We start from the raw sequence: 23,539 nt of genomic DNA, 5'->3' as shown, positions 1-23,539 counted from the left end.
TCAGAGAAACGTCAGGTTTTAATCCCACAACCACCTGCCAAAATACACATGGACCTCGACACAAGGTCAGGTCAAGATGTTGGCCTTCAATTGCAGGTCATTTATAATTAGATCACACGTTTGGGTAACTGCTTCCTTCATATCTCTACACAGGATAACATGTGCTCCTACTCTAAAAGTTCTTTATTCTATGGGACTGGATGGCTGGATACTTATTCAATTTAAATTACAGCATATCCCTAGTGGATTCAAAGGTTTAGAAATGTTGAAGGATACAAGCTTTTTTTGTAGCCCAGTTGTCCACTGCACACAAATACATTTTATAAGCAGTCTTCATAAAAAAAGAGTGGAACATTGCATGGGAAATTGTTGGTTTGGGTGGGGCGAAGGATTAAGTGAGGTCAGAGTATCATGATTCATTTAAAGAGCCGGAGGAATCTTCTTTAGAGTCATCTCTTTGTTTTTTCTGGATCTCCTCCACCTGGCGCTCTAAATCGATACATTTCTGACAGAAGCCATAATTGTTTTTTATACAATTGTTGTCTCCTTTTACTTGAGCATCTGTTTATTGTTTATAGACTCAAGCTGAAAGGACATGTCCTACTCCCACGGCAGTCTCACAGTCTCCAGGTCTGGTTTGCTTGAGACAGAGCAGAGACGGTGTGGGTGGAACAGATAACAGATAACAGCTCAAGGACAAGATGAAAATAATGATCTTGTATAATGCGCTATGTTCCTGTACAATTACTCTGTTTTGAGCACTAAATTCTCACAGGATGAGGAAAGAAAATAACAAATGTTCCCATATTCAAAATTAACTAACCAAAATAAATTATACTTTGTATGATGATGTATTCTCTGTTTTAAGATAACTTTAGCACAGCAAGTATGTTTCAGGATGAGATATCCCTGAAACCACAGTGTTGGGTATGTGTTTCATTAGAGGAGGAATGCAGGTTGACCCTGACTATGACCATGTAAAATCTGATGTAATTTTACTATATCCACTGAAAAAAACATAGTGGACTCCTGGAAAGAGGACCTGTTCCCTATGGCAATATGAAGAGCTCCTTCTAAGATAACCGAATCAAGGAGATCCTTAGTTTAAAGTAATTACCAGAGATGGAAATAAAGTTATGAATGTTATAATCCAATTCTGCAAGGGCCTGCTATGACTTCCACAACCTGGACCTTTAACCAACTTCCCTCCAGTTCATCAAATATTCATTCACTTTTCAGAATGTTATGCCCCTAGTTTTTTTGTTCTTTTTTCTATATAATCAATGCATTTTTTTTACAGTCTGGGATGGGTTTATGATTAGCAACAAATTTGCATTTCCACTTTTTTGCATTCATTTTCTCAATGGGGCTCAATCTGGGCAACTATAGTAACAGCAACAATTTTGAGCTCAGGACCCTAATAAAAGCCTGTTATAATATAATGCATTACTTTATGTTGTAATAGCCATGGGATCAAACAATTTAGTTTGAATGAGTTTCAAACATTGTTTAGGCTCTAGCAGACCGTCAAAGAGCATCTTGGTCTTGGGTTCTCAGTTTATTATTATAGTAACTAAGGTTGAACTTCCAAAACTCGAAAAATAAACTAAAAATAATGCCAACATATATCGCCATATACATTAATACAGTCAAAGTGATCCAACATTTAAAAAAAAGCCAAAAATGTCCCTGATGATTATGATATTTGATTAAAATACAGTATAATCCAATGGGTGACGTCATGGACACAACGTCTACTTAAAGGTGGGGGTAGGTACATTTCAGAAACCTGCTCGAGTGCACTAAAATTTGAAAGTCCACAGCCAAAAAGAATCCGCCCCTTCCTTCAGACAGAGCACCTCCTCCGCGAGAGCAGGCTGCATTAACGTTACATATCAGGCAAAGCTAAATACATCTAAGTTAGCAATACTACACAGCCAAAGCAACTCCGATATTGACTCTGGTTTGACTTCTCCTAGTTTCCACTTTCTTTTTGTTCTTAATTTGCTCCGAGTCTACTGGTCGCAAAAGAAAAAATGTAGTCTTACATTTGATAATCTGAATGTAAGGCCTTAAAAAGGTCTTAAATATAACCAAAAAAATAAGAAAGGTCTTAAATATGATTTAGAAGGTCTTAAAAATGATCGGATTTAAAAGGTATCTGTGTTGAGATCACGTCTCAATGTGTTTTGGGGGAGATGTCCTGGCTGCAAAGTAACCAGTAGTGATGTGTCGGTCGCGAACGAGCCGATTCTTTTGAACGGATCTTTGGTACGAACGAGGGGAACCGAGTCGTACTTGGTGAGAGCCGTTCTTGTTATCGTTCAATCGTTTGTCAGCACTCACTGCCTGTCAAAATCCACTCGCCTTTTAAAAAGCTTGATTTTGTTCCCCAAAACGTATTCTGTGAAGACCCGCCCCTACTCTGACTGTATCTATCTCCGACACGGAAGCCCTGTCTGCTCTTCACAGCAGCTCCTCACGAGCAGTCCCTTACGAAAAAACACTATAGTATTACTATTAAGAATTACTATAGAAATACCACAAAAAACTGCTATACTATTTCTATGGTGTTTTGGGACACACTATAGAGAATTACTTTAGTAATACTATAGAGTTGGCTATGGTGATCTTATAGTGAAGTTANGCTTTACGTGTCGACAGCATGTTTGAACGTATTTGCAGCAGTAAATGTGGCTGTTTGGCCACTGACGTTGCCATAACAACACCTGAATTTAAATGTGCAACCTCTTTTTGTGACAGATTTTTACATGAAATTATAATTCTTCTGAATGATATACCTATTGACAGCTAGTTTCTATGTGAACATTATGAGATGGACAGCCAGAGAGAATAAATGAAAAACAGTTGTGAAATACTATATGACAAAACAAGAATACAGTTTAAAAGGGGAGTGATTTGTAAAATATAAGAAAAATAAAATCTGTTTACAGTTCTGTTTCATATGGATGTTGAGAGATGTATCCATAGATCTCTTAATTGTGCTCTCAAAGTGCACCAGATTGATGCTTTTAACTTCATTATTTAAAAAAAAATCTTCCCGGGGGAGCATGCCCCCGGACCCCCTAGCGGAGATGAGGACCCCCCCTTGAGGATGTTAGGTCCATGGTGTTTACATGCTTATTTATACAATATGTGTGCTCATGCTAACATCATAAGACAAAAGTTGGTTCCGTGTTGTGTGTAGTGAGAACGCGCTAGAGTGAGGGGGGCCCCCAAGCCAAAGCTCGCTTAGGGCCCCCAAAAGTCTAGGGCCGGCCCTGCTCAGAAGATGAACTACTAAAAGTGCATCTGGAAAAGATATCATGATCCTTGTTGATGTTTGTTTTCCTGAACAACCAAATAGTGTCATTTTAAATGTTGCTGCCACAAGGAATTTTGGGCATGATTGCTTTTTCTTACGTTCCAATGTATCCTAGGGCTAAAGAAAAGAAAAAAGGAAACATTAATCCGCCTTTTATTGGCCTTAAGATATTTCAATCAGATCTTATCATGGCTCCCACTTGGATACTTGAATGCCATTTCAGTCAGTTAGTTAACCTTCATAAGCAAACATGATTTGACTGTTGCCAGAAGGCTCGCATTCAACCAGGTCACCTTGGTAACATCACCATCACCACATAATTATCTGCTTCTTTAGCAGGAACGTTACTTTTAATTGTTGTTAATTATATATAATCATTGGTTCGTCGTGGCAAAAGATCACCAAAATACAATTTTACATAACTATTGACTCCTGAAAATACTCAATGGGTTTCACTTTGTTCTGTGCTGTTTGTTATTAAGCTTTCTTCCTGTGTCATATGAACACGCCATTGCCATGTTTCTCATATTCAGTCATTCTGTTACAGTAAACCCTGTAAAAATGCTTGAATGGAAGACATCTTGAGCATGAAAAAAGTGAAAGACTGTTCCTTGCCCTCCCCCCACCAAAAAGAAAACAAAAGGACATAACTGCTGTCCCCTTTTCTGACCCTCACTTCCACTAATAATTCTCAGCCAGTCCCTAGGGCCTAACCTAATGCTGTGAGGTCTGCTAATGGTTTTGTCAAAGCCATCATGCTTGGCCTAACATTAGAATCCCAGATAACCGAGACCACATTCATAACCACAAATGTACCATAGACATGTGAACAGTTTGACATTGTTCTGTCACATAGGAGGAAAACTCTGACCTGTTCCACGCCGTCCCCTGGTCCTGTGGGACTTTGGGGTTCCTGGTTGCAGCTGAGATTAAAATAGTCCCCGCTAAAGCCTGGGTGAAGCTGAGCTATGAGCCGGTCAGAGGCCTGGAGAACATCTGTAAACGCTTCACTGAAGCATCGGAGAACAAGCAGAACACGTTTGTAGAGGGCCTCCAGTACTCTCTGGATAGCGCTGTCATCATGACTGGAACCATGACAGACCACGCTGAGCCTGATAAGGTAAGGTGTTTGTTAGCATTAATTTGACTCATTTTCACATGTTTTATGACATTTAACCTTCCTTTTTTCTCTCTTACTTCAGATTAATAGAATCGGCCTGCACTTTAAACCCTGGTTCTTCAAACACGTGGAGAGCTACCTTAAAAAGGACACCGCTGGAGTTGAATATGTCCCTCTGAGACAGTACTATCATAGACACACCCGCAGCATCTTCTGGGAGCTTCAGGTACACACACACACACACACACACACACACACACACACACACACACACACACACACACACACACACACACACACACACACACACACACACACACACACAACCAGTTCCCATGACCCTTAGGATCACACAGAGTGCTGCAGGGATGATGTATTTTTATTGGGTGACCTTTCCCTGTTCACGATAGTGAGTTTTCCATTGGATTTTTGTACCGTATAGGCTCTGTGGCAAACAAAAGATTATGAAAATCAAGATAAGTGTGATGAGATGTTTGGAGCGCAAATTCAATTGCCAGAAGTAAAAAACGTTAAAAAGACAATAAATAAACAACAAGCTCATTTTGCCTCTTGTTAGCAACCAAGGCTATTAAAAAAATAACCATTGCAGTAATTTCTTACGTATTTATGTTGTAGAGCAAAATGTGAAACTATCTCATATGTTTACGTTACCCACATAACTTTATTCAGGCAACAAGCCAAACACACATAAAATAACCTGATGACGTAAAATCAAAAGGGAACCGGATATGCAGAAATGCTAACTCATTATCAGGTTCAAGGGCTTATTCCTGCAGCACTCACTCTCAGCTTTATTACACTCTAATGCTCTTTCTCTGTCACACACACACACACACACACACACACACACACACACACACACACACACACACACACACACCATTAGCCATTAGTGAGATGGGCTTGGCATCCTTTGTTTACTGTAACAGTAAGTTGTGTGATAAATTATGCATAGTATTGGTTTGACAGATACCTGCAGGGGCTTACTCTGGCCTTTGGTGTTTTTGAAAGGGTTTGGTAGACAGTGTAGAAGAAAAGTGGAAAGAAAGAAGGCTGACCAATGCGTTGAATAAATCGACAATTTGTGATAGACATCATTAATGTGTGGGATGTTGAAATATGAGTGTTTGGCACTAGGTGTGGGCGCCCTCTGTTGGAAAATAACAGGAGTGCAACTGGATTTTACTTGTCTCATCTGGAAAAAGGTTTAATGTTGAAATTCTATCATTATGCAGAAATTGTCTTAGCTAATAGAGCTGAAAATATTATTGATTGTCGTCCTCATTACCTCAAACCTGAGATAAAGGGTTAATACGACAAACATTCACACATTTCCATAAGCCAAGATAGGATCTTGAATGCCCTTCTACACCCCAAAACACCCACAAATTTAATTTTCTCTTCATTAAATCGGAGAAAACTGAAATCACCAAATGTTTGGCCTTTTTTGCCTAATAAATAACTACCATTTCTTCAAATTATTTGCTGATTGATTAATTGTTCCAGCACTAGTTAAAACAACATGCATCACATAAGGGCATCCTCAGTATCATATTTAACCATTGTTGTTTATGTTGTGTCCTTTCTTCAGGATATTATTCCATTTGGTAACAACCCGATATTTCGCTGGGTTTTCGGATGGATGGTTCCTCCTAAGATCTCTCTGTTGAAGCTCACCCAGGGGGAGACCATCAGACGTCTTTATGAACAGCACCACGTGGTGCAGGACATGCTGGTACCCATGAAGAATCTGCAGGATGCTATCACGCGCTTCCACCAGGACATCGACGTAAGACTGATGAATGAAGCCTATTATTAGCCGCTGTTTATAGTAATTAGTCCTGGTTAAACTCCTGCGTGTCTTGTGTTATTCCAGGTGTACCCTCTGTGGCTGTGTCCCTTCCTGTTGCCTGCAGGCAGAGGGATGGTGCACCCCAAGGGTCAAGAGGACGAGTTGTACGTGGATATTGGGGCTTATGGAGAGCCAAGAGTCAAACACTTTGAAGCTAAAGCATCAACACGACAGCTGGAGAAGTTTGTTCGAGAAGTGCATGGGTAAGTCTAAACAAATACAGGAAATGTAGCATTTGTAAAAAGAATTGTAGAGAATTGGGTAGGGATTCAGTTTAGCCTTTTGAAATTAGTATTTTATTCACATAACATATAACAACAAACACTTGGTTTTATTAACCGTGACAAAAAACAAATTCAACTGCCTCAACACCTAAGGATCAAAATAAATAGGATTGTTTTCCCCACTTGCCTCTCAAGGCTTACGTAGTTAATACATGTGCATTCTGTCTCCTGCAGGTTCCAGATGCTGTACGCAGATGTGTACATGGACCGAGAGGAGTTCTGGGAGATGTTTGATGGACAGCTGTATCACAAACTGAGAGAGGAACTGGGCTGTAAGGAGGCCTTCCCGGAGGTTTATGACAAAATCTGTAAATCTGCCCGACACTGACCCCGATCACTGTGTGACAGATACACTGAGGCAATGTCAACTCATATTTGGTGTGTCTCAACGGCTACAAAAAATTGATTTAAACAAAGATACATTTTGGGCGAACTGCTATAAGCTAAATAATTAGTTGTTTTTGTCTAAAGAGGCTTTTATATCGATGTGAAGCAAAAGCACAAGAATTGTAATGCTAACAATTATCGAATGTATTCTCCTTTTCCCTTTTTCTGTACAACCTTAAACAAATTTTAGTTTAACAAAGTTATCTTTTTTACCTTTTTTAAAATTGTATGTTAGGCACTGTATAACTACCTTTGTGTACATTACATATTTTTTACATTTTTGTCTGTACACCATTCACTAACAGGTCAGCCTTAACTACAAGTGTCATACACTCAAAACATCACTTCCTAATTATCTTTATACATACAATTAAATATATGTTTCAAATAAAGATATACAGGGAAAAAGATGCCAAACAACTATATTGTCACTTATAGGACACCTATTTTTATATCACAATAATGTCATAGCACCAGGACTAAGGATTTAAAACTCTTATCTGCAATAAACATAATTCTCATGATTTAAAAAAAGATACGTCTGAAGTTCTTAGGGAACAATACCATGCTTCGCTTCACTAGTATTAGGGACTCACAGCTGTCACCCAAACATTGTCAAGATTCACCCAGCACATTGCAAAACTTAAATTTGTGTTCCTTTTGTATGTACTTCTGTATCCTTTAACATCTTATTTAAATGGGATTGCATATAGTTAAAGAAATGGATATTTCTTGACAATTATTTCCTTTGGTTTGAATTACTGAATAACTGGACAAGTAGGACACACTTACTTTTTTTGGATGTCATTACTTTTTCTGTTTAATGTAAATTAAAGAAAAATGTAATCTTTGATTATTAAAAAACGATGTTTTCAAAAGCTTCCATGTTATGTGACCTAAAGACTCCAACATGGCATTATATGACAACACTACACCAGCAATGAGACACAACTCTCTTTATTTGATTTCAGTGCCTTCTCTATTTAATGAAAATGTAAAAAAATGCAACCGTTTTTTTATTTAAAACTTTTTTTCAATAGCTTCCATATCATGAGACCTAGACTCACTGTGGCGTTATATGACTACACTGGAATAAGACACCTTTTTCCAATTACATACGAATATAGTTATTAATTTAGCTATTTTAAATAAAGTTATGTGAATTACCTTGGGCTGCATGCTTGTTTAAAGGTGTTATATCAATGAAGAAGAAGAAGAATATACTTTGTTAATCTGAAATTACTTTTATCACATTACACACACTGGTTGATAAGTGGAGATGAGTTTTAATGGTTTCCTTTAATATAAGAAAAATGCAATATTGTTAAATAAGGTGTGAAGGTGCCTGCAGGAATGACCTCTCACACACTTTAAATTCCTCAAGGAGGGGTGACAGGGAAATAATGTGTAGATATTCTAACAGACCAATGGCCCCTCCCCACTGAATTTAGCTTAGCTTCCTTCAGCAGGTAAATCTACTGTCAGATCGGAAGAACATCTTAAACAAGCTGTACGGAAATATTGGAAACAGGTAGGCTGTACTTAAGAGTTAATGCAATAAAGTGATAGTCTGAAGTAACTGCTTAAAGATTATAAGGACTGGTGTCTGCAGCTAATGTTACACTAACAGTTTGTAGCTAACTCGCGGAGTTAACTTCAGCAGATTGAGTTGCTTACATTAGCTGCTAACACACTAGTGAGTGTAGTTACATTATTGCCAACTATTCAGTGGTTTTACAGCATGCTTAGCAAATATCAATAGTTGGTGTTACTTTCGAGACTATTTGTTTCGCAAAGGTGACTTTGAGAGATTTGCTTCGTTTGTTAGTAACACGGGGAGCAGCTGTCGGTTACACTGTCGTATGTTTATAGCCTGCCAACTTTTAGTTAACTTCCTTTCTGTTAGAAGTTTGTTTTAATGCGATGTGAACACATGCAGTTTCAGTTCCCTACTGGTTTGATATAAGTCCACACAATGCGTACAGTCGAGACAATAACCCGCTTTATTTAGGGTACACCGTGTACGTGTACGGGGCACTTAACGCAGCAATGAAAGAAATACAACACTAAACTGTAAGTTTTTTATTAGGGAAGTTGTTGCTGAGCCAGTAGCAATATGTGTGCATTTCTTATCTAAAGGTGTGGATGAGTACACAAACTTTCAGTCTGCATATCAGCAAGTGACTGGGTTTAACAACCCACTTTCACTTTTACCCAGTTTGCTCAGCTTACTTCATGTTTCTTTATTATTTACTTTACGAATAAATATATGTTTAACAACAGAAAATATAAAGAAGATGTGCAATAAACCCCCAAAGACGCTTGATCAGGGCACTCTCCAGGGTAGGCTATATCTCTATCCAATAGAAAAAGAGAAAGATATTTTGAAGGATGGGAAAGAGAAAAAGACAAAAGAAAAGATTGCAACCAATAGATACATACAAGCACACGTAATAAAAAACGATATTCTTTGTTGGCAGTTTACACAGATAAGGATAACATTGCAAATATAAAAAACAACAGATTTTGTTGAATTGTGCTGCTGCTAATTTCAACCGACTATTCCATATCACTGAATGGAGAAGAAAGCATGTGTCCTTATTATCCTTATGATTATGTTTGCAGAGGCTCTGACTGGAGTTAAGTATCGAGCATCACTTGCCTTGCTGGACGCTGGTGTTTTTCTTGGAGATTACCGTGGAGTCCAGACCGGAGACCAGAGAGACTGAAGAGGAAGCATGTCCACTGACACGGAGCCCACGCTCACCGTCAAGCTGCTGCAGCTGGTGCTGCTCTCCTCCTACTGGGGGATGCAGATATGGGTCACCTTCATTTCAAGTTGGTACAACGCACACAGACACACACATGATTCAAAATACAGTTGGAGTTAAAGGCAAGGGATGTCATGCTATATGAACCACACAATAATGACTTATGGGTTCCTCCAGTTTGGCCCGATCATTTGAATGACTACATCTCGGGATGCATTTACTCAAATTTAGATCTATCCACTTGGAACACCTAGCATGATTTTTTAGGCCAATTGTAAGCAGGACCACAGTTGTATCTGAGCAAACAATTTTATGCCTCGGCCCTGACTTACTTTAGTTTGAGCTTGGTCCCCAATGACCAAAGGTCCACTTAAAGGTCCCATGTCATGGCCATTTCCACTGATCATAATTCCATTGTTGAGGTCTACTAGAATAGATTTATATTGTGCAATTTTCCAAACTCACATTGGTTTCTCAAACAGCATCTCTGTAAACTACGTGTATTCACTGAATTTCACTCTCTGCCTTTAACGGCTCGTTGTAGCTCCAGTAGCTCCAGCCCCCACCCTCCCTGTGAGAACAGTGTGATATTGAGTAAGAAAAAGGTTGATAAACGCTGTGAGAATGGGTCTGCAGAGAGAATTTCGCCGCGATCCCAACTATCTGTTATCAGCCTGCAGCCAGGGAGGAGAGATCAGCAGAGCTGCATGCACTGAGTGTGTGTGTGAGGAAGTCTGTGGATTGGTCAATTTGGACCAATCAGCGGGGGCTTAACGTAACGGCTCCACGGACGTAACGTAACGGTTCCACGGATTGGTCCATTTGGTTCCGGGTAACGCATGACATCATGAGTTACCCGGAAGAATCAATGGACAGTGACGTATCTCCAACGAGGCGTTTTGGGGAGGTATTTTCTGTGTTAGAGTTTTACTCGCTACAGGGTGTACTTTGAGGGTTTTGACTCTGCAGACCGTTTACATGCATAAAAACCTTAATAACTGGAAAAGCATGACATTGGACCTTTTAAGTCATAGTTTTTTAATAAACTAAACCTTGTGTTTGTGTTATATTGTTCTTGTGGAAATAAGAGATTCCCAGCAGTGCTAATGACCTTTTTTCTGCTCAGGCTTTGTGATGGACAACCACCTGAATAGACACACTTATGGGTTTATCCAGAGTCGTCTTGTACCGTTCTATCTCCACTTGGGTTCAGCTTGTGCCTTCTTTAACCTCACTATCTACGCTGTGTATCATCCCAGCGACCTGCTGGACGAAAGAGAAGCATTCCAGGTGTGTTGCTTGTTCCAAAACATAAAATCACATAAAACCAATTTCTGAATATCTTTTTAATCTCTGACTCTTCTGTCCCCACCAGATCTTCATTTTCTTTGTGTCGGTGACAGTTTCAGCTGTCAACGCTCAGTGGTTTGGACAAATGACATCAGAGATCATGGCAGATATGCACCTGATCGAGCAGGCGTGCGGATTGGGACAGGACATCGGCTTGTCATCGAACCGCGAAGCTTACGCCAAGTTGTGTGAGACAGATGTGAAATACAGACACCTGAGCAGTCGCCTGTGGCTGTACAGACTGCTGTCCTCCCTCTGTAACCTCTGCTGCATCGGCTGCAACTTCTACAGTCTCTGTTACATGGCTGAGAACCTCAGCAAACTTTAAACTGACAGAGAGCAGCTGGACTGTTACATCTCTGAATAATAGTCACTCCCATTTCACCACTATAAATTTAAGCCCTTCTATTTTTTGTATTGAAGCAATAAGTTATACATTTAATACTTATATCTTTCTCTCTCTGCCTTTAAGTTATGAGATACAAAGTAAGGTAAGCTTCATGTGCCTTGGGGATTCATATAATGGTGCAGCTGCCAATCAAATCAGGGTCACTAAAGCTGCATGTCTCTGCTAAAGGTTGTAGGAAGACAAATCAGTTGCCATGAGTAATGCCTCACCTTTCACCTAGTTTGGCTACTGCCTTGATATTTCCCTTCACCAATATAAATGTGGTACCTTTCAGGAACCTGGAACATGAGGGACGTTTTTAAAAAGACCTTGTAATGCAGTACCAGACACCTTTTGAGAAAATAAATAGCCAAATATGTTGCTTCTGTTTATCTTATTTAGCAAAAGAGAGGCACATTTATGTCATGCGGCTCGGTCCTGCTCCTCGGTCCTGCTCCTCCTGTTTGGGTGCGGTTTGAAAACGTAACGGTGTAGTAGCGCAGGTTGGTCTGGCTCACCTGAAGAGCTGCCATAAAGTGAAATGTTACCTATCTTTAGCTCTCCTAGCTGCTTGCTGCTAGAAAGAGAAGGGTTCAAACCTTTTTATTATGTGGTATTACTGCTTTAGACCAACACAAACACACTTGCACCATAAAGGTTATTTATTTGTTTATTGGAATTTGGATTTTTGTTGGTGTTTATCAAATGTTTCAGTGTATTGCTTTGTAAATTATGCATTGGTGTATGCCATACGTTTTTTTGGGTTGCCCCACAGGTTAGTCTAGTGTTGTTGAGACTTGCTGAGATGATGTGGGTCTATTTCAACCAAATACCTGTAGTGATAATAATAGTATGGAGATCCCAGAAAAACGTAGTGGGAATTATTTTCTGAACTTCTTTTGCTTTCCTCTACAATACCACTTAGCGTTACTTTTTGTGTGTAGTTTAGGAAGAGGTCCTTCCAGGGCTCTTTAGAAATGACCTGAATGAAATGTCTGCACTCAGCCCTTCTAACTAATAAAGCCAGCCTCCACTGATCATATCTTTATATATACTAGTGAAGGAATTTAAAGATTTACAAAGCCGTCGGGTATTTATCTTTAATTCCTCAAGTGTGTTTAGCTTTGTTCCCGAAAGACTCCACATAGCTTGAGTCTGAATATGTTCGAACAGCTGTGGGGGAAATGATGCAGCCATGGTAAGAATTGAAGCCAAATCCTTTTTTCTTTTTTTTTTGTTAGTAGTACTGGCACATGAGTGTTCTGTGCTGTACACTTCCCAGGTTTCACCATTTTTTCTTTTGTCAAAGCTTGAATATCTTTCTATCATGTTTGTTTTGTGCACAGATCTGTGGTCTAATGATGTAAACAAAGCTCTCAATGTATGATGGACTCTCCTTGTTGTACCTGCTTAGGTTCTTCTATCGATTTGTCCGGTTTTTCTAGTGTTTTATGCGTAAACAATGCAATATTTACTGATTTTAAACTGTACACATACTTTTTTATTGTTTCCTGTTATCTCACCCAGTTTCAATTAATATAACATTTGAATGCAAATCAATTTCACACAATATCACAGTTTTTTGCAAAACACACAAGCTATATATTTTTTAATTTTCGAAGATATTTTTCTTTTAATCTTTGGACACTTATGCCACTTTCTTCATGTATTTGTGGTAATGGTTTATGTTGTGTAATGAATGTAAGTCGAGTAAAGCAGTACGGCACAGTGGAAACACGGTATAAGTAACTTAAAGACCAGTGAGGGCAGACACCATGAGCTGTATTTAATGTATGATATTAGGTTTGTTTCATAAATGCCTTGAAATGGTTTCAATTTTATTTTTATTTTTTTAAATATGTCCTATGTTTGGTGCTTTACCCATTTTAATGTTTATTAATTTGAAATATTGCCTCGGGCAAAACTGACAAAATTAGCACATTCTTCTATGTAGCTGTAGCTCAGTTTTTCAGTATGCTACATAAAAAAAGCGAGTTATTAAGATTACATTTTTTTAAGCTTTAAATCCTAAAGAATGTTTTGCATATATTTTAAGAACATTTTATTAAATGTAAAGCCGTATAGTATGCGTGTATGGAGAGGGTCAGTGTAACAGCCTTGAATTCACATACATCATCTGTTCATATGTTGAATATTGGAAGTTGGTTTATATAAAATGGGCCAGAAAACTGAATGATGTGTAGGATTTAACATTTGATTTTAGTGACTCCTAGTGGTGGAAAAAAGCAAGGCAGGAGAAAGTGGCATTACAAACATAAATTAAAATGTTCTTCCACTCACTGTTTCTATAAATAAGTGTAGGGTACATTTGTAAAACCTTTATAAGAGCTTGAATGTAGCCCTGGTGTACAACTTTGAGAAGAGAGGGACTCTTGAAGCACATTTGATCCTGCAGATCTATGTGATGTCATGATTTGCCAGCTTTAACAGAAGGGGGAACTGTCGCTCTACTGTTGATCATTATAAGCTCAAGCACAGAGGCTCAGTTACTGAACTGTTTTGAATTATCCTGTGTTGTGCGACATTTGACAGTAATTACGAAATATTTCAAGAATCAGTCATTTGAACAGGACTTACATTGGACATTACAGAGCATTGGAGAACTTAAAGTTAGCAACAGTCGAATTCTACCTTTGAAATCAAAACATGAACAGAAATGTCAAGTCAGAGTTTTTTTAATGTAAAAATACATCATTGTGTTTCAGCTACAAATCCATGGTTACCGTGTTTGAGATGATAACAGCATCACCAATTCAAAAGCCACTCCACTTACAAAATGAATATTAGTCTAAAAAAAAAGTAATAAATACAAAATGGTGTAGATAAAAAAGGTTTAAAAAAAAAAGATAGACGCTCGTACCTGACTATTAAAAGGTTTAGAAAAACACTTATCTCTTGTAATACTTTTAAACCTGAAATGTACATTTCGGAAGAATACAATAATCTCAATCTCAATAATGGATGTAACAGGAGGTGAGGCAACTCAGTTTCACCCCTTTGCAGGTGCTACCTCAGTTCAAAGTGCGATAACATTGTGTCAAGAAAAAACAAAACATATGGATCCCCTTGTACAAATAACAAACTATTAACAATTGTTTGTTAATTCTGCATACAGAGAACCAGTTACAGCCATGGAGAGTCCACAACTAACATTCGGTAATACTGAGGGAGAAAAATGTAAACGATAATTATAAAATATCTCCCAAAAGGAGACGGCAACATTTATTTAAAGCCACAATCCTTAATGGGAACCAACAGCCCACTGCTAATCCACTTTGGTTGTTTGAAGGATGAGGTTAGATCACTGTCATTACCGTTTGTCTGTAACAAGCTTAGAACAGTGTATGTGCTAAAAGGAATGTACTAAATACTGAAACAATAGATAATGACAGTGTCAGTGCATCTCACTGTGCTTAGAAGGCATCTAAAGTTACATTCCTTGTAAACAGCAAAACAGAGAAGGCAATACAAGATAAGGATTGTGCCTTTAAAATAACCATCATTTAAAAGTCCCATGATTCAATCAGTACACAACCATGCTTTAAGTAACCGATAGTTCCAGCTGTTCCTGCATTCAGGAAACATCACAACGTTTAACGCTAAGTTTGTTAAGTGTGAGGAAATGTTCTAATATAATAAATATGTTTCCCTTATTCTCAATGCTCACATGTACAGTATCAAAATACAAATATTTAAAAAGAAAACACCGTTTAAAAACCAACTGACAGTCACGGTGATGGCGAGGCTCCATTTCCATACAGACAGAAAGAAGTTAACCCCAACACCGTTCAAAGACTTTCCTGCTAAAATACTCCATAAATAAAAGTCATACTAAAAAATAGAGCTTTTATTTCGTTGATCAGCAGAAAATACTATAAGATCCAGTGTCTTTGTCATACGACCACCTTGCCCTTGATGTCCAGCTTGGTGTTTTCACTTGCTTTGTTCGACTGCTCCTCTGTGAGAGTGATGTAGGAGTACACCAGGCTGCCCGCAATACTGCAACACACACAGCAACCACGAGTGAGAACACTAACACTTGCACAAGAACACCATATGGACAATAATGTTTTATTCTTCTGAAAGGCTGGATAGCATCATATAGTGAGGGGAGAGAGAGGCTACTAAACCTTTTTATCTGAGTGTAAGGCAATGTGAGACTTGAAAGAACGGTTATTTGTTTCAATCAGCATGAACATGTTGCAACACATCTTCATTCATAAAACGGATCATACTTCCCAACAAGATCCGTCTTGCACTAATACATTTCTGCAGCTGATTGGCACTTTAGTATAAGTGATATCTGTGGGAGAATATTATTTAGGCGTTCCCAGTTTAAGGAGACCAAGTCTGACTCAATACTAGTGGACCCTCCCCAACTAGCTCACAGAACGTTCCTAATGACAAATGTAATGGCAATCCTCCCAGAGATATTTGAGTATGTAGCTAAGTAGTTGGTGTAGAGGAGTGAAGTACGAGAACACTTGAAAAAGTGCCTGGGTGTATTTGAGAAAAATCCATCCTTGTATAAAAACATGTAGACATTTCATCATTCATTTGATCCTTATATACCTGATATTCAAACCAATGAAGTTTGTCCAAGAGAAGATGTAGTCTCCGCTGAACACCATCCCGATGTATGTCACCAGGACATTCTGTAAAATTAGGAACATATTATTAAGGCTAAATGTTTTTTTACCGTGCATCTCACCATTACATCACACTTGTCTGCTGTTTACCTTAATGCACCCCACGATGGTAGTTGTTAATGCAGAGTTGTATTGTGTACACAGCACAGTGGAATACATCAGAACGAACCTGAAAAACAACAATGGTGTCATGTTACTCATCACTCAACGCTTGCTCAAGCATAAAGTCAGATTTCACAATGTGTTAAAGCGAAACGGTAAACAAAGAGTCATTGTGAGCTTCAGAAGGAAGTGGAGCTTTGGCCTAGGATCCAGCTGTCACTGATATAATAGTGATGCCACAGATATCTAGTATAATCCAGATGTTCAAATTCTGGCACAAAAAACACAACCCTTGCGCGAGCATGCACATCACACAGAGAAGCTTTGTCCAATGTTCTTACCCCATGATGCAAGACATGATGAACAGGGCGAGGAAGAACATATCTGACCAACCATCATATTCCACCGCCTGAAAGAGAAGCACAGCATAAGAAACAGCAGAACTCAACAGGTCCAAATACACATATACAGATAAAACATATCAAAAAGGGTAGGCAACTATGTATACATATATATATATATTCCGTGAATAACTGTGCAATATGGATGCTACATCTTCAGAACTGTTACAGGCCGTGTATTTTGTAAATTGTGTAATTGTTTATCTTTAATATTTTGTTTTTGTATGCATACTTCTTGTTAAACATTAAGCTGTCTTTGGCTCTTTTCTGCTGTAACAAATGTTCATTTCCCCTCTGTGGGACGAATAAAGGTTTTCTGATTCTGACCCGATACAAAAATGATCTTAGCCTAAAATATTCAGGATATTTAGTACGAAAAGTCCTTCCTTATAGGTCTGTCTGGTGTTTAGTAAATAAAGATTTACTAAGTGCTGCGCAGTTGTTAATCACATTTTAGGAAGTTGATGGCATCATCTATTACGTTCTTAAAGATTCAACACTGAGTTTTCCAATGGCCTTAAAAGGTAGTAGTCTGCATCTCATGAGGTTTTCCAGTCAAAGGAGGCTGTAGGCGCTGCTGTAATAACTCTAGGTGCATAATGGCAGCTTTGTGCCTTTCTGGCTGCCGGGCAAACCAGAAGGTCTCTGCCAACACTGACCAACTAACAGCAGCACATACTTACAGCACACGCCCAGGACTACGTATGTGCACTCAGTATAGTTCAGCATTAAACCTCATCAGTTACAACTATATAAGCTGCAAAGACTCAACTTGGTAGTTTAAGTTCAAACACTTACATTTCACAAATCTTATGAATAAATCTTCTGTGATTTTGGATTTTAAGTAAAGATAATAAAAGATAGAGCAGATAGAGAAGAAATATAGAGTCAAACTGCGTACCTTCTGAATATCTCCAGTCAAATGAGCCAAGATTATAGTAGGAATGATCATAAATAATGCATTATAATACAGCAATCCATACTTCCCCAGCTCCTGTGAGAAAGAGCATGGAAACAGATGAGCAGTGAGCAGCAGGAACATGAAAAACATGCAGAGCCAGAACAGAGAGGGTTATTCACAATTCTTTGAGAGCATTCCTCACTAACTAGTATACATGTGTCATGCATGACCAGCACACTGGACTACCTGGAACCTCTATGTTTTAGTCTGATTTGGTTTCACGTGACTCCATCTTTCAGTCCCACACACACACACACACACACACACACACACACACACACACACACACACACACACACACACACACACACACACACACACACACACACACACACACACACACACCTTGTGCTGTGTTAGCAGATGGTGCTCTATAGACATCACAGACTAAATCTGGATCCAGTTCAGCGTCGGCTGAAATGTGAGAACTGAGCAGTATGCTCATGTGATATAAGAAGCTAACTAAAACAAGCTACTGAACATTTGTGACCCAACAGTCAAACTGAAATTAGCCTGACTGTTCAAAGTAATGCAAGAAGACATGCAAACCAAATAGAAAAACAGGGACACTTTCTCTACAAAAACATATAAACAGTGACAATCTAATCAATGTAGTGGGGAATGAAAATAACTGACTCCTGGTACAGCGAGTACCTTCAAGCCAGACACTGAAGGACAGTTTGGGTTCTCTACATTCACCAACATCAGCTCATGGCCAAAAACAGCCTCAGCCCAACAATGGTTACTATTCATCAGATGGAGCTGCCACATACCTTTGCATCTAATTTTTGTTTGACATAGGCACCGTTGGCTGCAGTCAGCACGTCGTTCATGAGAATGAAAACGTAGCCTTGCATGTCAAAGGACAAGTCGGCACTATAGAGGTGAGAGAAAACCAAAGAAAGTTTTGAGGAGATAAATGGAACGTTGTCAGTAAAAATGTAGCTTTGGGCATGTTGTGTTTCAGCAGGGTTCCTTTTATTACAGATAAACATGTGTGTAATGACTGTAAAGACAATATAACTTCAGTGAGGACATATGTCAGGGCAGGACAACCCTTTGTAGTGAAGGTAATTTCGGTTTGCTTTAACAGCCGGGACACCTGGATGTAGGAAGACTTACCTTGCGGCTATGAATGCCCCGAGGATCATTGTAAATACTGTCAGCTGGACTGGCCTGGAGAATTTCTTCCTGCCAAAGGTTAAAGACAGCAGAGCAATGAAACTCTATCTGGTTGCTGTGAGTTGTAAATTAAAGCCACAAATATAGATCAAAGACGCGACTAGTCTTGGTATCCCATCGAGTAAAAGACAAGTACATGATCAGAGAAAAGTGGGCTTTCTGTCACATGCACACTTACTTGAGCAGCATTCCCTCTGCCATCATTGTGAACAGTATGGAGAACCTTCTGAGGACAGTAAACATCGGCAGACTGGTGGAAGAGGACATACATGGCTTTAGCTTGGTTTGTTTCTTTAAGCTTTTCAATAGAAACCTGGTATGGCAATATCAATGTCAACATAGACTCGGTTACATTGTGAAATTGATAGTTCTGATTGTTTGAAGTGGGGGTTTATGAGGTACTCAAAAATCTGTGTTTTACCTATAGTAGCAAGGCTCTGAGAAACAGGTAGGGGTAGCAGCACAGAAGTTAAGCAATGTCCTGCTTCTGACAGTGTAGTTAACATACTTAAAAAAACGACCTACCAATACAAGAATGCTATATTTAGACTACTTTAACCACTTTACCTTGCCATCAGACAGTCCTTTCAACAGGTAACTGAAGCCATCATCTATGCTCTCTTCATAGCCACTGACCAAAACAGTAATTTTACCCCCGCATAACACAGTAGTTTGCCTATTGCTGCCTGTGGTGTTTTAACAGTGAAATGACTGTTTTGGTCAAAAGTAGACTGGTGGCAAGATAAAGCAGTGAAAACATTCTAAATATAGTTTACACTTAACCAGATAGAGATATTTTAAGGTTCTCTTTCTCTTTAGACGGCTAAAATACACTTTGCTGTTGTGCTGGTACAAATGTATCATTATTTTCCAAACTGGGGGTAATACACTGACTATAGGAAAGTACATTATATAACCCTAATTAAAAAAATCCAAACTACCCCTTTCAGGGAGGCATGATTGATGTTAGCGAGCCCAAAGCAACCTCTGAGGTATTTGATCTTCTCCCTTCAGGCAGAAGATACAGGGTTCCCAGGTCAAAGTGCAATATATTTAAAAGTGTCCCTAGTGCTATTAACATCCTTTATTTGGACAGGAGGTAATTGTTATTCTGCACCTATTTTACTTTTACGTTTTTTACTCATGCTTAGCATTTCTCTATCCAATTCTATTTTTTTTAACTCCCATATATACACAACTTTTTATTCACCAACATTGTTGTACTGTTGCGTGTACTGTCATTGTTGATCTGAGTTTTCCCAATTGCTTCAATGATGAACTGATCTGAATGAGCTCATGACAGTAAATGTTACTCCCTCGAACCATAATTCAGACCTAATTAGTTTAGAGATGCAAACTTACTTCAGCCTTTTGGTACCAAACAGACCAGTGATTTGATTTCCCACATAAAGGAGAGGTAGAGGAAACGTCTGCAAATGAGGTACACATAAATGAAAAACTGTCCTGAACATGGTGAACTTAATACTCGATGAATGGACAGATGGTCTCACCTTGCGAGGTATGCTCTCATCACAATCAGGGAAGGTGATCACCCTCGAAGCCTTGCCCACCCACAGCACAACCACTGTGGCAAACATCTGCACACACATTCAACAGAACATTACTTTGCTTTAAGGGGTTGATGTGTAATTGTGAAATCGTGACAAAAGAGGGGAACAAACATTCAACTTACTTGTCCTATTCCGACACATATTGAAGAAGGGAACCTGGAACAGCAGAGTTGAGAACAGCTTACAGGCTGAGCATACTGTAGCTAACACACTAAACACACTCACGTTGAAATATATAATTTAGAGTTAGCTTCCTAAAATGCTACTTTAAATGTATATCCTATGTAGTTTTGTATACAATCTCGCTAGCCAAAAGTTGCCGTCAGTCAACAAGCTCCATCGCTGTACAGCCGACACAAGTTGGTAGGCTAGCTAACAAGGTAGCTTAGCAAGTTAACCGTTACTGTTCAACTCGCTACGAATTACCGTTACCTGTAGTTGGTGAGGACACTTTTGTTCACCACGACGATGAAAAACGAGCTCACGCCGTAAAATCCAGCGGCAAACAGCTTCACAAACAGCGTCAGAGGTTTGTCCGCCATCCCCGAAGACTTCTCATTCCTCTCTGACAGTCGCCTCTTCCTCTGCCATCTCTTCAACTGGCTCTCTCTCCCTCCCTCTCTCTCTCTCTCTCTCTCTTTCTCTGACACGCACATACACGCGCACACACACACACAAACACCGAGGTTTCACAACTTCCTCCTCAAGTCTGAACATCAGAGAGCATTCAATTTACACTGTATTAATTAAAGGTGGGGTAGGTAAGTTTCAGAAACCGGCTCGAGATACACTTTTTGTTATATTCCATGGAATGCTCTTAACATCCCAATAGCAATGAACATCTCAAGTGCTTTGACAAAAAATCCATAAAAAAAATTCATCTGTGGAACCCGTAATACTGTAAAAACTACAACCAATCCGTTTAGCCGGCCCGCCTAAACGGATTGGATTGCCGCCCTGTCCGTCAGCCTTCCATCTCGTGCACGCACAAATGTATCTCGTGCCCTCATTGGGCGTGCAACAGGCGGCCACTTTCCCCATGGCAGAGTTTGGTTCAACATCGTCTACTGCAGTGGCGGCTGGTGGAAATTATTTTAGGTGGGGCTATTGTAATGGTGAATAAACCACACGGGGAACATTTTGAGAAATTACCCCTTAAATTAAATTGGCTACACTATTTCATCGTTGCTGTTGTATGATTGGTGTTTAGCCACGGTATTTAGCGTCTACAGCACCTTCGCTTTTAGGGTTGACGTAAACCCAAACGTCGCCCGGAGGTCCCCCGGTGTTGTTGCGGGAGCTGCTGCACTAGCTAACGCTCCACTAGCTAACGCTATATTAGCAAAACAAACGCTTATTTCTTTTGCAAATGGTGCGGCGGGCTTCAAACACGTTCCCCTCCACTGGTTTCAACCAAGCACTAAATTTGCTGTTTTCCAACCAAATATGGTTGAACTGACACTTCCCCATATTAATTTGGAAGTAGATTCGAAGATACATGAGTTTCTGACTGCCGCAAGCTGAAGCTTGGTTGCTAGGGTACTAGCTGGGTGTTCTCCAATAAGGGGCCGGGGGAAACAAAGTTAGTGATTACTGGTTCCATGTTGATTTAATTCAATACAAATTGTTGGGGGGAACTGAAAGGCTATTACCGTACTGGTTACTTTGCAGCCCGGACATTTCCCCCAAAACACATTGAGACGTGATCTCAACACAAAAGTAACTTTCAAATCCGATCATTTTTAAGACCTTCTAAATCATATTTAAGACCTTTCTTATTTTTTTGGTCATATTTAAGACCTTTTTAAGGCCTTAAATTCATATTATCAAATTTAAGACTTTTTAAGACCCCGCGGGAACCCTGTATACATTACATTAGGAGGTTACATTACNGTTCGACATGAAGCTAGAAGCTACCTTACAGTACACAGTTGATACTGAGTGCTAGGTTGATGCTTAGCTAAGCTAACTATGAAACACTTTAACTGACAGAACTCAGTATCAACTGTGTACTGTAAGGTAGCTTCTAGCTTCATGTCGAACTGTAAGTCAACATTTTCCAGAGAGCTTTCTTGAAATCACCAGGTAACGCTCAAAAACATTACATTTAGATTGTATTACTAAGTGTTTATTTAATATATCTGGCTAGCTATAGCTACTTGCTAACGGTTTAGCTTACCCCCGTGATTCAAAGTAACTTCAACGTAGCTGTAATGTATGCTTTGCTTACATGTTCGCATATCTTGGAAGTTTACTGACAAGAAAAGATGTTCTTATGTCCATCTTCAAAAACTCTGAGTCCGACTGACAGTTTAAACATTGTCACAGCTCACAGGATAGGTACCTGTCAGCCAATAAAACAGATTATTTCCATTCAACTCTCTGGTTGGTCTGGTGTCTTGCCTCTGTTGCATTCACTGAACACGGGAAATTACAATTCTGCCGTCCTCTCTAGTGTCATGATGAGGTTCAGGTAAAGCATGGTGGATGTATTATATGATTGACTCAATAATATAATAGATGACTTTGAGAGTAGGCAATCTAGGCATATTAACACAATTAATTAAACATACTTATCACGGCGACGGTGTACTGAGATTTATTTATTTTTTTGCTAGGGGGCCCCTAGTGGCTGCGGGGCCCTAAGCGGGCGCTTATCTCGCTTAATGGGTCGGGCCGGCTCTGCTTCTGAGCATGTAGTTTCAACATGGCAGACCCACGTCAAAAGCGAATTCTGTCGTATAACTATATATCCTAACAGTGTAAGTACCGTCAAGGAAAATAAGTCCGTAAAAGACATAGGACATAAGTCTTGTGACTTTCTACTGCAGCCCTGGAGTCAGAAGCACATCCAACACACTCAATACTCACCTCAGTGCAGCGTACTAAGCTGCCATCAGCTAGAACCAGCTCAAATGCGACACAGATGTGCTGAAATAGCCCGTAAATGTGAGAGGATGACTCAATGCCTGTACCCATCACCAAACCACCTGAGAGAGGAGAGAGAATAACATATTTATTCTTGGTAATTCAATATCTAGCCAGGTGAGAAGCAACAGCAGGCAAACACAAAAGCAGAGACTAGCGTAGCTGGCTGGGATTGAGTCTGTACAGTATGTGCCTGGTTAAACATCAGGATAAATGAATGTACCGC

At 39.4% G+C, this 23,539-nt stretch overlaps 3 protein-coding genes across 3 annotated transcripts; 2 read left to right on the top strand and 1 right to left on the bottom strand.

The window, feature by feature from the left end:
* Nucleotides 1–48: 48 nt before the first annotated feature.
* On the top strand, nt 49–7,867 carry dhcr24 (24-dehydrocholesterol reductase). Its single transcript, XM_010791159.1, has 7 exons — nt 49–65; nt 579–630; nt 4,182–4,445; nt 4,528–4,671; nt 6,058–6,255; nt 6,343–6,521; nt 6,777–7,867. Exons 1-7 carry the CDS (start codon nt 49–51, stop codon nt 6,928–6,930), a joined length of 1,008 nt encoding a protein of 335 aa, XP_010789461.1. The 3' UTR covers nt 6,931–7,867.
* Nucleotides 7,868–8,393: 526 nt separating this feature from the next.
* LOC104962683 (transmembrane protein 205) lies at nt 8,394–13,692 on the top strand. The gene is made up of 4 exons (XM_010791138.1): nt 8,394–8,520; nt 9,615–9,827; nt 10,887–11,050; nt 11,136–13,692. The coding sequence occupies exons 2-4, from the start codon at nt 9,728–9,730 to the stop codon at nt 11,436–11,438; spliced, it is 567 nt and encodes a 188-aa protein (XP_010789440.1). The 5' UTR covers nt 8,394–8,520; nt 9,615–9,727; the 3' UTR covers nt 11,439–13,692.
* Nucleotides 13,693–14,178: 486 nt separating this feature from the next.
* slc35d1a (solute carrier family 35 member D1a) lies at nt 14,179–21,041 on the bottom strand. The gene is made up of 12 exons (XM_010791158.1): nt 20,818–21,041; nt 20,508–20,541; nt 20,326–20,412; nt 20,177–20,244; nt 18,993–19,064; nt 18,755–18,823; nt 18,406–18,508; nt 17,573–17,665; nt 16,612–16,679; nt 16,259–16,337; nt 16,092–16,174; nt 14,179–15,518 (listed from the first exon to the last, which is right to left on the bottom strand). The coding sequence occupies exons 1-12, from the start codon at nt 21,039–21,041 to the stop codon at nt 15,413–15,415; spliced, it is 1,086 nt and encodes a 361-aa protein (XP_010789460.1). The 3' UTR covers nt 14,179–15,412.
* Nucleotides 21,042–23,539: the final 2,498 nt, after the last annotated feature.

The sequence above is a fragment of the Notothenia coriiceps genome, unplaced genomic scaffold (assembly GCF_000735185.1).
Source record: "Notothenia coriiceps isolate Sejong01 unplaced genomic scaffold, NC01 NC01_scaffold00035261, whole genome shotgun sequence".
NCBI lineage: Eukaryota > Metazoa > Chordata > Actinopteri > Perciformes > Nototheniidae > Notothenia > Notothenia coriiceps.
Note: the sequence above shows the minus strand (reverse complement) of the source record. Positions and strands in the feature narration are given on the sequence as shown.